General features: G+C 34.6%; 1 protein-coding gene across 1 annotated transcript; it reads right to left on the bottom strand.

The window, feature by feature from the left end:
* Positions 1 to 271: 271 nt before the first annotated feature.
* On the bottom strand, positions 272 to 3,721 carry LOC144450539 (uncharacterized). The gene is made up of 6 exons (XM_078141184.1): positions 3,495 to 3,721; positions 3,048 to 3,158; positions 2,270 to 2,374; positions 1,696 to 1,788; positions 861 to 1,112; positions 272 to 334 (listed from the first exon to the last, which is right to left on the bottom strand). Exons 1-6 carry the CDS (start codon positions 3,546 to 3,548, stop codon positions 272 to 274), a joined length of 678 nt encoding a protein of 225 aa, XP_077997310.1. The 5' UTR covers positions 3,549 to 3,721.
* Positions 3,722 to 16,419: the final 12,698 nt, after the last annotated feature.

The following is a 16,419-nucleotide window of genomic DNA, read 5'->3' as shown; positions in this document are numbered from 1 at the left end:
TAGAATGCTATAAATACGCCATATTTCAGCTTTTAAAATGCATTTAAATGAGTCTCGTATTCTTATTTTAATAGACTTGCTAGTCTCAGTATACAACATTTTGTTCAATCCGTAACATATTGGTGATATTTGATTCTGTACATACAGTGTGTAGTAGTAGGTACCGTATCAAATCAAGCACTTTCACAATGAGTCCAGTCCTTGTTTAATAGTAACCAATGACATTCTAGAAAAAAGCTTTGTTGTGGAGTGGGTATGAACTACAACTTGTTCACCAATCACAGTCTAGCAGTACTTCATTGAACCAATCATCATCAATAACACTTTCTTTATCCTGTGAAATAAACAAAGTGTAGGGCAGTCAGCTGATTTACTTGGCTTGTAGTTTCAAAGAAGAAAAAGACCACACTAATTTCCAAGCATATTTCTGGACAACCCATATGATACAACTCCAGATGTTATCAATTTGGTAAAGAATTATATCATAAAGACAAGAGATTAAGATTGTATATAGTAAGCCACAAGGGGTGCCCACACGCAGGACTAAATTACAGGGCAGTGAAGTGGTCAACAAAATGTGGTTAAAATAAGTTATGAGATGTGAAACAAAGTTAGAGGAATACTTTTGCTGTGAAACACTGAGAAATTATGGTTTTTCACTGAGAGGAGCTCAACTATGATAGTCTTCACAGGGCCCTCACTTCTGGTCTAATAATAGCTGCCTCCCAACAGCACCCCTAGTGGCCAAACTATACAATCTTTTATTTTTATGATCACCAGCATAAGAGATGTTATTTTTCATTAACATAATAACCATATCATTTTATTGAGTAATTTCAAAATCAAGCTTTTATATATACCTTTGCTATATCAGATTTTTCTTTCATGACAGATGTCGTTAACATTTCATTCTCCAATTTCTGTGGTATGGCAACAGCAGTATTCAGTTGTGACTCTTGATATTGAGATTTCATCTGATTATCGACAGAGTTGTTTGATTGTGTTATATCTAGCTCACAGTTCTCCTCAAGAAGTGTCTCCATTTCTTCTAAATCCTCTTGGGTGAAAATGTTAAGGTCATCTTTGGTTTCTACAGATACCAGGTTTTGATCCTGCAAGTAACACAAAACAAAGGTATGGCTGATTTTATCTTAACTGCATTTCTTTACACCAAGGGGACCCAGCAAAGTCATATTTACCAATGCAATCCTGCAAGACAACCTCTGTAAAACAGACTTACTGACATAATATTAGAACACATACTTATTTTTGCACAAGAAGAGACTCATGTAGGTAAACAGCATTTTTTAAGCACATCGATTATTCACACACTTGTCATATGGTAGTTTAATATCAAGAATTTATTGATAGATCCTAGGGGTAACATTGGTATTTGCTCTCTATAGTCTCGCCTTTGTTCCCCTTCAATATTGGCAAGACTGTTACCATGAAATTCCTATTTGCGGATATTACATACTTGGGTGACCAGGAAGGTGGTCTGAGTTACCTATATGTACAGTTTACCAATCAGGATAGATGGTCGAGTCTTTTGGAAGATCAATGCAGTGTTTTATTGGTGTAGATCAAATGCCAAATTACAATTTCATTGCTTCCAATATTTACGCCATTTCAACACAACAAATTTCAATTTACTTGACTCTCTTTGTCTCTTGTCATATATTACTTATGACTTACTTCTTCTTTTACTGGCAAGTTATCATCTGTACTCATTTCAAAATTTGATGTTGACAATTCCTGGGAGGGAGACAATGATCTACTATCAGGCACCTGTACAGAGGATGAAAACATGGTGTTGAATTAGACTTTTTTTGGCATGATAATGAAAACTCTATTCACTGTATAATCTTCAAAAAATTTCCCTGACATAAATGTGTAAACTTCAATCATTACAGTATAAATCTGTGAAGTTTTCCACCGGATTCTTAGTACTTCTTTCATATCATAATGAAGTTACTTGAAGTGAAATGTTAGTTTTGTGAAGGGGCAATGTTACAATAGGCACCCCTGTTGCCTTGCTAATCAAGAGCACTGTTTTAAATGTTTACATTCATGATGGTTAACCAGTATTTGATTTGACATGTACACATGCATGCATGCACGCACGCACACACACACACACACACACACACACACACACACACACTTGCATGTACATGTGCACACTGTACAGGCATGATATGCAAATACACTCTTTCCTGACACACTTATCTCATTTGTTCTAAAAATGAATAAATAATGAATGTTTCACCATGATAGTATTTTGAGGGATGGGTTCCTGGATACCCATTCTTTGCCCTGCAATAGACCACAATCTAGACTTGACTGCCTCTGTCATTTCATATACATTTGAAACCTGGAAAGAAATCAGAAATTATCTACATGAGTCCCCTACCTTCTGACATTATCTATCAGTTGATATACCTTGGGCTCTTCATACTTAACTATCTACAACCTGCTTTATGTTAGTGTTCACTGGCTCTGTTTGACACAACCCTGCTGCAGCTAATAAGAGATTTTACTGCACATTGTACATAGCTTTTAAATTTAAGATAACAAGGCTGCAATTTCTTGGTTGTATCAAACACAGCTGGTGAACACTAACATCAAACTGCCTGTACCAGTACCTGATCCCATCATATATATGCAGTATAGCTCGGTCACAAAATGATTTCTTTTCTACTAAATAAACTACTGGCATTACTTTTTTACTTGATACTGTTTGGTTTTAAAATCAGTGAAAAATATAGTGTGGAATATAAACTTTTTCAAGGGATTTAAGTTAAACTGAAGAAAAATTGGAAATTTTGATTAGAAAGTATTTTCACTGGGGCCTTATTTTAGTGGGTAAAAATCACGTGTTCCACTGTAGATGAACAGTTGAAAGCATTGGTAACTAATACAAGCAAACATCCAATTGTTTACTACAGTTGAGAATCTAACGACTTGCATCATCATAGTGAAATTCTATCATATTTAGAAGTTATCATGCATAGAAATAGTATTATGATTATATTTTCAAGACTAACCTGCATCATATGGAAACAATTCTTTCTAAAATCATCATGAGTACTGCGGCTAACAATAGACTGTATTGCATTACTAGTTTTTCTTATTGCACCTCCTATCAAGCACTGCCTCTGGAAAAGTACATTTCGACATGTTAAAAACTTACTTCAACCAAACTCCAGAAAAAAAAGTATTTTATGTGGAAAAAGTATTCTTTCCATTTTGGGAAATAACTCAAATAATTTTGAACCTGCCTAGAGTTGGATGGTTTCCATTATAAACTATGGGCAAACGTGGATGTAAGATTAGAAGGGTGATGTTCAGTTTGACAGTTCGGAAGATTTTCCTGGGTACTCCAGTTTCCTCTTGCTTCAATCAACACCAGAGACCGGAAATTCTCAACAAATACAAAATGGACGAGTTCGAATGATGACGTTTCAACACAATATTATTGTGAATGTGCTAACCTCTTCAACTGTCTTCGGTACGGATCGTCGACTCCTTCGTAACGTAGATGACATTTCAAATCCAAGTAAATATTCTTGTAGCTGCTAACTTTGTTCAAACATTGCATTTTCAGGGGTAACCATTGTCGCATGTGAAACTTTTTTACGCTTTTGTCGTCTGCTTCAAATTCACGTCACAGGTCTGTCTCCAGTACCACTCCAATTTGTACAAATCACGAAGTCAAATCTTGTTAAAGCACTCCAACTCGAAATCCTCATCTAACTAAAACGACGAAAATATTGGACTGGGATTTAAAACCTAAAATAATATTGCAAAATTCATAAATCATATTTGACGTACGACGACAGAGCTAGAAATCTGCAAACTTGCAGCTGACATTATTACGTACATGCTCAGTAAATATGCGCAGTAGTAGTATGAGCGCGCGATCAAACAAACAAACAAACAAACAAACTACAGTCTGTCTGTCTATCTAGTCTGTCTGTCTGTCTATCTAGTCTGTCTGTCTGTCTGTCTGTCTGCCTGTCTGTCTATATCGTTTTTGTTAAGTTCACGTCAAACACACACCGGTCTACATGTCCATAATTTACAATGGTCCGACCATATAAACAAAAAAAAATTTTGACACGATACTGAAAAACAATGGAAAATGTCTTTTATTAATATCCATTTTACATTATTTTTGAAATTTTACGGCAATTTTGCATAGAAAATAATAAAACCTTCGCTAGAACAATCAACCAACACTCTATGGGTAAATGTGAGCGTGCAGACTTGCAAATATCTGGGAGAATCATGTTTAAAATATTGCAAAACATTTTCATACATTGAGTTACATTATTTACTGCTTGCGAAAAAGAATTGGGTTTAATAAATGCGACAAAATTCGAAATTTTGAAATTTATGTTACACAGTAGGGACGCGATCGTGTCTGAGCGCCCCCACTCGCTCATATTTGCCCAACTTGAACGCTTCGCGGAAGGTAGCACTACGTACCAATGGCCGTCTACTCGCCGAACGATTACTCGTATTCAAAAACTATCCCTAAAGTTTGATTGGCAGCGTATTTGACAACGTTAGAGAGAATGGCTATTGTATTAATGCATAATCCAGCAATTTTAACTCAATGAATTGGGACGTTATAACACTCAGACACAAGGGACAGAGGCAGAGGAGCGACCCGATTGTTTGTATGCACCGCATGCAGCAGCTGACTCAGAGAGACAGCAGACCGATGGCGACGTAAAGTGACCAGCAACCTGTTAATTTTTATTTTATCTGTATCTAGTATTTTGGGCGTGGTGTACAAGTAGGGCAACCTATGTTGTGAGCTTCCGGGTTTACACGTACAAAAACGGTGGTACGAGATTACAGAGGCGTAAACGTGTGAACAATTTTATTTTATCGAGTCAACTCAGGTATTTGAAGATCACTATCGCTCGATCACCAAATTACACTCGACGCTGGATCCGGAATAACCCAATCGCCGCCAGTAGCTTCAACTCACGATCAAATACCACAGATATCGCACTACCATGTAACGTCGGAGCTGAGTGCGGTAAAATGTAACGTTGCATGTCGATTTTTCACCTTGTAAAGACAGAGAAACCTTGGGGTTTTCAACAAATTAACATTGACCTGCCGGTGCGCTGTTGTTGTTTTTTTGTCAGGACAATCGCACTGTTTAGCCCAGACAGTTGCTTGATAGCGGAATTAATTCACAGGAGATAGCAGCACAAAGTTCAGATTGGGACATCGGAGGGCTGAGGTATCTATCACCTGTGGACTCGTAGTAGAAGCGATCGTGTTGATTATAACACAGAAACTCAAAGAAAACTACATACATAAGGACAAGGTAGGAAATGTCTGTAAATTGTATGACAACTATCGTTGTCATTCATTTTAACAATGGCAAATCGTGTGCTTATGCCCCGAGGATGTGTACACCATTTAGTTTCCGTGTTTTGGCGGTTGAACAGTTTGGTGTATTGGTAGATCCTTTACTAGATGAGTATAATTAGATAACTGTTGTAATCCGTGAACTGAAACAACAAACCATGTAAGGTGACTCAATACAAATATATTGAATTGAAAACAAAAGATGACCAGGTGGGCTTTGTTGTGTGGGTGGGGTCAGTCTGGCTAGCACAACATAATAATGGGCAGCATGTGTGTTGAATTTTACATCATAACATCAAAGGTGTGGACTTTAATAAGGACCTCTCACTAATACACCTTTGACAAAGATAGAGAACAAAGGTGACACCATTATGTTTTAAATGATAACAGAGAGAAATGAATTTAGGTCATTGTTATTTATTTCATCTGGTTTCCATGGTGTCATTAAAGTACCAAAAATAAAGTCAACCAGAAGAAAAGGTCCAACATCAAACAATCGCCACTTTAATTTGATTCATGGTTTCTAGTTTTATTTGTTGAAGTCACATGACGTTTGTCGTTCAAACGGCGTCTTTCAAAAGCATACCATTATTGTTCATGCAAACAAATGTTTGTTTTTCTACCTCCAAATATTAATTTACGTCACTTTTACCAACAGTATATGCTTTTGAAAGATCATTGTTGTCAGAACAGGTAATCAATCCCCTAAGTATGTGATATTTTGGGAGGGGATTTGATTGGCCACTCTGCTAGATGTGTGATGATAAAGATAAAAACACATAAACATGTTAAAGGTACACTAACTGCAACTGGAATGTTTTTTGTTTTGTTTTGTTTTTTTTAAACTGTTTTGCTCGGTACAATATAACTTACTTGTGATATCGTATACTGTCAACAACATTCCATCACCTTTAGGTAAACATAACTTGTATGCAAATCAATCAAATCAATTCAAATTGAGTTTTGGATCCACACCCAATAATCAACTCCCATAATGGCAATCTCATGATGTCAACCTGTTTCTGTACTACTTATGGATAATATCGACTATTGATTAAATGTACGATGTCTAATTATTGGTATTTTAACAATTTTAAGTGAAGAGATTGTGGTTGTCTGATTGAAATAATGATACACCAGTTACAGCCGTGCAGTCTTTAAAACATGATGACATAATGAAAACCGAGCTCTCGCTCATCAAGATATGCCACTACACGACCCGTAAACACTATTGATATCATTGACCACTAATTAACAGATAAAGTGTATTTTTTATAACTTACTTCCAATTTTTAGTGAATATATGTTTAGTTATTTGATAATAAAAAATGTCCCAGTTGCAGATAGTGCAGGTCTAATGCTAAGGATGATACAAGGGTGACCTCGTTATTAAAGGGGCACATGAGTTGATATATTTTTGTGCATAATTTTTTAAGTAAATTCAGAGAATATTCATTGTATTCTACTCACTGAAGTATACATAACCACCACATGCAATCGACTGAACTCAAGCCGGGTATTAAAAGTGACACAAGCTCACTTTATAAGCTTTTTACCCAAGTGAAAATACTTATTAAGCCACATTCTAGTTTAATAATAATGTCGATGCATGTCTTCTATAACCTTATGATTGTCTTCTGGCATTGTTAGAACAGCTGATTGCATACGAAGAGTTTCCTGAACATTTTTTTGATACATATGATAAATTACATCATTGGATCATTTGTGGGTTATATCTTAATACCAGGTTTGAGTTCAGTCAATTGCAAGTAGTGGTTAAGTTTGCTTCAGTAGGTACAATAATGTGAGTACCTTTTAGATACACAGTAAAAACTAACCTAAACATGTATAAACTCAGCTTGTGCCCCTTTAAGATATAACCTATGAACAATTCAATGATGTAATTAATTTATGTACAAGTTTATAAATAAATAAAATTATCCAAACACAATTGAAAATCGTTGCTTGAAATTTTCAACTGTATACCCAAGTAACAATATTCAGTTTTGTGTTTAAAGGAAAATTTTCTGTCATACAGTGGTTTAACACAGATGAATAGGCCTTTCCAAAATTTGCCATGGTGACGCTCTACTTCCTGTCTGTGTTTACCTTGGGGGTATACATGGTATAGGTTACCCGGCTAATCATAGAGCACTACTGTGTTCCTCGATGTCTGAACAATATGAAAAACATCCCTGATTTACACTTGCTACAGAATACCAAGGGGCAAAGCTCTTAAGAAATGGTACTATGGGGTGATGATACCCCCAATTTGAGCAAGGACGCTGTACTCTCAATTTCCTGTTTGCAGTCTGGAATGGCCTATTCTCATGGACATGAAAGTGATCGATGCAAATATTCTAATGAATATTTGATGGCATATTAATATGACAGTGGGTATTAAAATTAAATTAATTAACAGCTTAATTTTCTTGCCCATACTGATGCGTTCAGTTTCAACTCAGTTAATTCCTTAAAAGCCAGTAAGAAATGATTAATAATTGATGGTATTTTTTTAAAGAGAGTGGTATCGCTGAATTCATAACCATCAAATGAAATAAGAAAGCTTTTATGGATTAATTGATTGATTTTTCCTTTCATATTAAATTGGGTATTGAAAATTTTATAATGGTGAAATATTTATTTATTTCATATTTATTTTATTTCGTTTATAAACGGCAATGAGTCCAAAATATGTTTGTTCATACAATTGCAAAATCTAACAAATACAAATACAATTCAAAATACAAATATACCAGATAGATGCAAAAAAATTATGCAACAATATGGAATAACGAGAGGAATGGGAGAATGCATTAGATTGATGAACTATTTGGAGCGATGGATCTGAAAGACGGGAGTGGCCTTTCAGAATGTGGAATTTGGTCCTTGTGTTGTATTGATAAACAGTATCATTGGTTGTTAATAAACAACAAAATAAATACTATGTTGTTTCACCAATCCCCCAGGCTGAAGCTAAAGATCAGACTACCGTGTAGTTCAAGACTTGATATGCTTATACTCATAATATAATGTAAAACTCGATGAGCATCATCCATGAAAGTCGTACTAAATATCAAGCCATAAAATTTAGAAGTACGCTATAAAGTATAACTGCTTTATTACGCACTACTCACGCTTACCATGCTATACGGGTATGTGCACTGTACACATACAGACAACAGTATTACGGTGACTGTACAGACTCAGTATAATCATTGACAGTGGTGCTTTTATGACTGGTCACTTGGAATCATGAAACAAAGATAGTAATAAAGAATGTTGTGTACTCTATTTATTGATTGTATCCCATCAGAGCAGGGACTTACTTTATGTTAAGAGCAGCACAACAGTGTTTACATGTAGGTAAAATCTACCATACAGTAGTTCCCAGTCATTAAAACCAGGGTTCCTGCAGTGTTTCTGTTAAAGGCGGTAAGTAGGTAAAATCTATCTTAGTTCCCCAGTTATGTTATAAGGGTTCCCCACCAAAATTATGGTCTAATGTATGGGAAACTCTTCCAGTTTTACCAGATTTACCCCTTTCTGTTACCAGGGTTCTTGTAGCTACCAGTAGTGTATTTGTTTATAAATGCACAAAACGCTACAAGCTGGAGAAAAACAGGATTGAACACATACATGTAAGACCGAGAGAAAAATTCTGAATACTTCAGACACAAAAACAACCAAACAAGCTTAGGAATTGTAAGTTATGGGGACATGATGATGGTGAAAGGTTGTTTGTCATAGCAGAACATTCACTATAACATCTAGTTTGTTACAGAAATGTTATCTATATCTATCTATCTGTCTATCTATCTGTCTATCTATCTCTCTCTCTCTCTCTCTCTCTCTCTCTCTCTCTCTCTCTCTCTCTCTCTCTCTCTCTCTCTCTCTCTCTCTCTCTCTCTCTCTCTCTCTCTCTCTCTCTCTAACAAACTATATAGCTTATATAAGGTTAGTGTCATATGCTAGTAGTGTTCTCACCAGAATTTTTTCTTAAAGCGTTTTCAGAGACCAGAGGCACCTTCTTCAGTTGCTAGTTAAATGCCAGAGAAAGAGCATAGTGTCGGTTGACTGTTTTGATAGTAATTTCACATAAAATGAAGTGTTTTGGAGTATTGTCATCCTATCAAGAGAATGCTCAGAAGTGACAAGAGAGCTTGGCATACTTATTACATTGTTCAGATAGAGTACTAGTCTAGATGCTATCCGTGGCTTCCAATCTCAAGATCTCACCAGCCCATCTAGCTGAATGAGAAATCATGACCCAAAAGTTGTTCATGCAAATGAGCAAACCCCAACTGTTAGAATGATGTAAACAGTGTATAAGTAGCATCCTGATATGACAAATATACCATATTTGGACATAATGTAACTGCCCTCAATAAACAGCAACTTATCTTTGGGCAGAATTTTGTGATTGATTAACAAAGACATGATGTTAATGACTGTGTGGGTGGCTTTGGTTGAATTTGAAATTTCATATCTTGGGACTTCATTGAGCTAGACATTAAGAGAGATCTTCCGATTCAATACCAAAGAGTAAAGAGAGATCTTGAGATTTGATGCACGTATAGCACATAGACTATTAAGTGAGATCTTGAGATTTGATGCCATGGATAGCACTAGAGTAAAGAGAGATCTTGACATTCGATGCACATATAACAGTAGACTAGAGTTTGATTGTGATCATATCAAGTGGACCCTCAAGAATTGCTTTTCCCGGCCAACTGGGCTAGCATTGGGTCAATGGGACAGTGCCTGCACCAGCCCTATGTTAACACTTATAACTTATAAGGCTTGTTCAGTGCTCAGACTGGCACTAACCTCACCAGCATTTTGTTAGTAACTGGAAGGGTTATGCCTGCACCAGCCCTATGTTAACACCATGCTGATTCAGTGCTAATACCAGGCTGGCACTATTAACACTTCACCAGAATGTGTACTATTAACAACTGCATTACCCCAACACTTACATCAGGCTTACACCACACATAGCAAATCAGAAAGGAAGCTTTGGCTGTAATACACAGTGTCCAAAGGGTGATTGTAAATTCTATAATGTATTCACAATAACACCATTTGTCATGTCATTATATCTGATTTTCCGCTTAACAATATTTACAAATTTATGAATTTGCTACATGAGTTTCAAAAAACGAAATTGGCGAAGTATTGGTCAAAACACAACAGTTTGGGTGACAATTCATAATTTAGACGAAGTATTAAAACAATTTTTTTGTAAAAACTGCATAACATTTTTGACATTCCAACCAGAGATATCTATTATTTGTCCTATGGACTCTTTCTGTAAATATTAAAGGAACCTCGTCCAAACATTTGGAATTCTCTCATCATTTTTTTTTAGTATAAAATTTTACAGAAATTATTCTACCTAGCTAACTTCATCTCATGATAGTATTTCCAAATCTTGGGAAAGTGTACATGTTGCTAAATATACAATTCTAAAAGGTGGGAATTAGCTTCAAAATGGAGCTAAAAATTAGCTGTAGTCCAGCACACGTACACACTACTACCAGTATCGCATCTAGACTACCAAACATAAGCTGTAGTTTGTTTAGATCAATTTAAAATCAATTGAAAATTGGAGCTGAACAAGTCACAGAAGTTCCTGACTAAATCTCACTGCCAAGCATATAATTAAGTTGAATCCGAACAATATTCTCTCAAAGTGATTGGCCCTGACTACAGATAAACTACCAACACCTCTCTCTTCACATCACTTGTAATTGTTAATTAATTAAAGTGTTCATATGGATGAGGATTGGGTATCTATTTTGGATTTTAGAAAAAATTTTTATCATGGCTTACTACTTGAAAAATAAATGTGAAACAACATTGACCAAGTCCTTGTTTGTAATTCAATACATTGCAAAAGCTAAACAATGTGCTAAAAAGTTTGTTATTGAACGTACAATAACGAACATTTCAAACATTTATTAAGTTTTAGGCAAGGTATTGCGTTACAAATAAAGACTTGGTCTATGTTGTTTCACATTGATTTTTCAAGTAGGAAGCCATGAAAAAATTGTTTTAGACATTAAAAATCAGAAAATAAATACCCAGTTTTCATCCATGGTGCGGCCACTTTAACAATAACAATTACACAGCACACGATTCTCAACATCTAAGTGTAATTTTTCTAGAAACTACATGTAAATTCCTTATCAATAGAGTTCATTTTCAAGATGAACAGATATGATACGTGCATTCGTGCTGGTCATTTACGCATGTCACATAGTAGCCAATGACATTTCACCTCATCAGTCACCATATGTACATACATACATACGTTACGTACGCAATTACTTCAGATCGGCATGCTGGTTGAACATTTTTTGAATTGTCCAATGCCGCTACATATTTCAATAGTTTTGCGACTCGATATACCGAGGCAATGTTTTTTGCGTACCTAGACAATGGCAATCCATGCCAAAATCGCGGCCGTGTCAGAGGTCACGCCTGTCAATAGGCACTCCAATATAATATATGCGCCCTAGGTTGAATTTTTAAGAAATAAAAGGGGGAAATTAATAAACTAACTAGTGTAAAACTAAACTTAAGACTAATAGCATCAGGTAATAATGGCATTATACAGCAAATTTAACGTAACTTCCAAAACCCCAAACATCCTAGACTGTATATCTGCCAGGGTTTCAAGCCCAGATTTGGGTATTACAGGTAGTGTTATCTTATCAGTAAAGCCATAAGGATTATATCGGATCATTCTTGTGTACCAGCTGGTGCCAACTTTTTTCTATAACTCTGTCTCTGACGAGTATACTTTATTCCTTATAGTATTATTAAATAAAAAAGTTTTAAAAAGTTTAGCTTAATTTAGAAAGTAGAAAAATAAGTAGCATCCTCTGGGAATGTACTTGGTAAACACATTGATAAATGAGGCCGCTTATTACTTATATTGACGTGTAGGTGTTTCTGGTTGTCTATATTAGTCTTGTGGTTTGTTTGTTTGTACTTTGTTTTGTCATGTATTCTTTTTTCCTTCTTATAAAAAATTAAAAACAATTTTAAAAAATTGAAAGACAGTTTAGTTTGTTATGAGTTGATTTCTATTGAAATATAAATGAAAATGGTGGTAAAGCTACTCTTGACAGTGCAGGAAAATTAGTCCAATGGTTAAGGAAATCAGAAATTAATTATTCATAGAACAAAGGTTGTGAGGCTGAAGTACACTGTTGCCATAACGACCTGTACAGTAGCTTGTTTGTTTCATAGTGCTTTAGGCATGTTATTTTTTTGCAGGGGTATGGGACAACTTTATCGGTTGCATGTAATTTTGTGACAATCATTACTGATAGTTGACAGTTACAAATGATATATCGTAATAGTTTGCCAACAATATGACGTACACTTGAAAAATTAAAAAAACAAAAAACTGCTTATTCATCAGTACTTTCATTATTGGAGTTTTGATGTCAACCAGTTAGCTTTGTTACCATGACAACATTTACACAGATTTGTCATACTGGTACCAGCATTATGATAGATTACAAAGGACCATTGACGTAATGTGAATTTTAGCCGATGATTTAGCTAGACTTATGATCAAAGTGAAGGAATTAAATATTTTGGAGGTAAATAGCACAAGTATTACGTATTTGTAGTAATTCGATACTATCACATTGTAACTATGAATTTTATTAAATGACCATTTTCTGTGAAATCCTACTTCTAGGTAATGATACCCATCTTCTTAATATCTATGTAGATAATCTTCTTTTGGGTCACAGGTTCAAAGTACCAAGAACACAGAGAAATTTTCACAAAAAAAACTTAAAATTATTCCCTCTGCAATTTCAATTTTAAACCATGATGCCAGACATATTCCAGCTCAGTGAATAAGCATCTTTCTAGCGTATGCATAATGTCTGTTGTCAGTAATATTATAAAATTATATATATTAATTATATTTATATAATTTTTCATGTTCAGAGTAACCAAAAGACAAATTTCTATTTATTTTTTTCATAAAATGGACAATAAAATAATTGTGATATTTGATGTTTGTTATTATATGTTCGAATAATCCAGTGATATTATCATCATTAATAGACTGCATAATATCATTGAATTATTCATATAATTTGTCTAATTAAAATGCTACCAATCTCCTGGTTACTAGTGATAGTTCTGTTTCAATAAATAGAATAATATATGGAAGAAATCCTCAAAAAAAAAAAAAAAATTAATATAGGAAAACCTTCCAGCCAGGACCACTTTCGCTGAAATTACACTGCAGGATTAATCCCATTTGCAATTAATATTGGATTTACGCCAGGAAATAAATGCATTTTCATAAACTTTTGGTTCTGGAGAGTCATTTCATGATTATTTTATTTGGAGGTAACATGCTCTTAGAAGTCATGAATATTTAAATTAATATTTAGTCATTACATATGCGTGATCTGGTAACTCCCATGAGGCAATGCATGTCCATGGCAATTCTACTTGGTGAATATGCAAGGTTTCATTCAGTTTCACTTATCAGTGTAGACTGACAGCAAGCACTTTATGAAGTCTGGACCATGGTAGGGAACTTCAGTTTGATGTACATTTGACAGCATGGTTTGTGAATATAACAATAGAAACAGTCAGCAACGTGTTTTAACAGAAGTTGCCTGGTATAAAGGCCCATACATCCATTCCACTTTAGTTCGGAACAATGCCAGCTCCATACTGATAAGTGAAAGTGAACGAAGCCAACACATTTTATCTCATTCAAATCCAAGGTTTTATTAAACACAGTGAAATAATTCACAAGGTAACCTTTCCCTTACGTGTAATAATAGTTGCAAAGTTCACGGTGTTATTAATGATTATGAGTAATGAGTTAACATACATGAAATACCAACTAATAGATATTAGAATTGAAATGTATGACTAATTTGATAAATTGGATATCTGGAAGTTATATGGCCCATAATTTGCAATTGCATTATTACTTTTTGTGTTTATTTCAAACTCATTATGTTAAAAGCAAATTAAGTTGGCAATGCACAAAAAAAAAACCTATCCCATTTTTCTCTTGTATCACTGTTTGTTTAAAATATGTTCACGATTTGGCCTTTCTCTTCAGATGACCATAAACATAAGATTGCATGAGTACCTTTTCTTGTGACTTTTTGTCAAAATGAAGTGAACCATGTGCCATCATGCAGACATCAAAACGCTATGCTTAAGTCTGCATCGAGTTGCAATATATTTAAATGGTTTATTTCTTTAGATAAAGTGTAGCCTGCTATCTTAGAGTAGAATATGCAGTTTTTTATTGGTTTCTGCATGGTTGTATTAAACAGATCCAGTGAACACAAACTTAGGCTATGTTTAGCCTGAGGCTCACCAGAGACAAATAGAATTATCAAAGCTTTCCTGACTCCATTGTCAAAAATTATTAAAAATTAATCGTTCAAGTTTTGTCATATCCTTGACAATATAATTATTATATACATGATATTAAATTATTTAGAGAATATGAATGTATTATTGAAGGTATGTACATTGTAGCCTCTGATGTTGTAAATATTTATAACAAAAAAATCAGTCTTAGAACTAGAACTTCAGGGAATTGTAAGTGAGTAATGTAAGTATATATGATAGGTCACATTTAAAAAAATAACAAATATGGCATATTATGAATACTGCAGGAGAAACTTGTTATTAAGTGATGTTTTTAATTCTTGTTATTTAGTCCTGTTTCCGCCTTTCGGTGTGTGCTTCAGGCTGCGTGTTTTTAATAATTTTACCTGTTTTGTTGTTTTTATTTCTGTGTTTGCCTTTTATTTAATGTCACTTCTTTCTGTTATTGTTACCCCTTGTTTTTATCTTTTTAGTGCTTGTTTTTCCTTATTTGTTTCTAAAGGTGCCTGTAAATGGGCTTTATGCCCATTGGTTTACCTGAATAGATAAATAAAATAAATAAATTAAAGTGGCACAAGCTGAGTTTATAAACCTTGTTACTCAACCGAAAATACTTCCATAAAACCTTGATTAAACTATTCTAGTATAATATTAATGTCAATACATGTCTTCTATGACATTGCTTGAGGCCATTGCAGACTGCAAACAGGAAATTTAAAAAAAACAAAAAAAACCCAGGAAATTTGAAATACAGCACTCACGCTCAAATTGGGGTATCATCACCTCATAGTACTGTTTCTTAAAGAGTTATGTTCCTTGGTATTCTGTAGAAGTGTAAATCAGGGATGTTTTTCGTATTGTTCAAAGATCACAGAAGGCACCAGTGCTGTCTGATTAACTGAGTAACTTATACTTTGTACATGTATACCCCCAAGGTACACACAGACAGGAAGTACAGCGTGACCATGGCAAATTTTGGAAAGGCCTACTGCTGTCTGAGTTTGTCAGAACAGTTGATTGTCTAGTATAGATTCCTTAACATTTTTTGGTACGTATCGAAAATTACACCATCAGATCGTTTCTATGTCTTAATAAAAGGTTTGATTTCAGTCAATTATAATTGATAGTTATGTTTGCTTCAGTACTGAGTAGAATACTATGAGGGACTTTTAAATACACAGAATAAATCTCGCCCCAAAACATAAACTTGAGCCTGTGTACCTTTAAGGAAATAACAACTACACGAACATTTTGTTGTTGTGTTCACAAAATCTTCGCATGTTTTCCCCATTTTCCAGCTCAATACACTTCAATCAGGTTATAATTGGATATTTGTAGTCAACATCTGGATTTGAAATTATAAATTTGCAGAAAAAACTACTTCCTTGATTTAATAAATCACTTTTGCTGCAGAGGAATGAAAATATACATGACAGAAACAGTACCAAATATTTGAATATTGATTTTTTGCAGTTGGGCATGAGAATTAGATGCTTGAAATGTTGAAGGCTTGTCTACGTGGTTATGACTTGTTTGTTTGTTACCATTTATTATCATAATATCAAGAATGACAGGCAATTCAAGTCTTTTACTGATAACAGTCATTCTAAAGGACAAGTTCTG

Source organism: Glandiceps talaboti, chromosome 20 (assembly GCF_964340395.1).
Source record: "Glandiceps talaboti chromosome 20, keGlaTala1.1, whole genome shotgun sequence".
NCBI classification, from domain to species: Eukaryota; Metazoa; Hemichordata; class Enteropneusta; family Spengelidae; genus Glandiceps; species Glandiceps talaboti.
This window is presented reverse-complemented; position numbering and strand designations above follow the sequence as displayed.

What these genes read in the sequence shown, in the direction of transcription:
- LOC144450539 (XM_078141184.1), bottom strand. Translation starts at nt 3,548, where the DNA reads ATGTCATCTACGTTACGAAGGAGTCGACGATCCGTACCGAAGACAGTT. An exon ending in TACCGAAGACAGTTGAAGAG is followed by an intron (nt 3,159 to 3,494) that starts GTTAGCACATTC and finishes GTACTTTTCCAG; the next exon opens with AGGCAGTGCTTGATAGGAGG. An exon ending in ACTTGCCAGTAAAAGAAGAA is followed by an intron (nt 1,113 to 1,695) that starts GTAAGTCATAAG and finishes TGTTACTTGCAG; the next exon opens with GATCAAAACCTGGTATCTGT.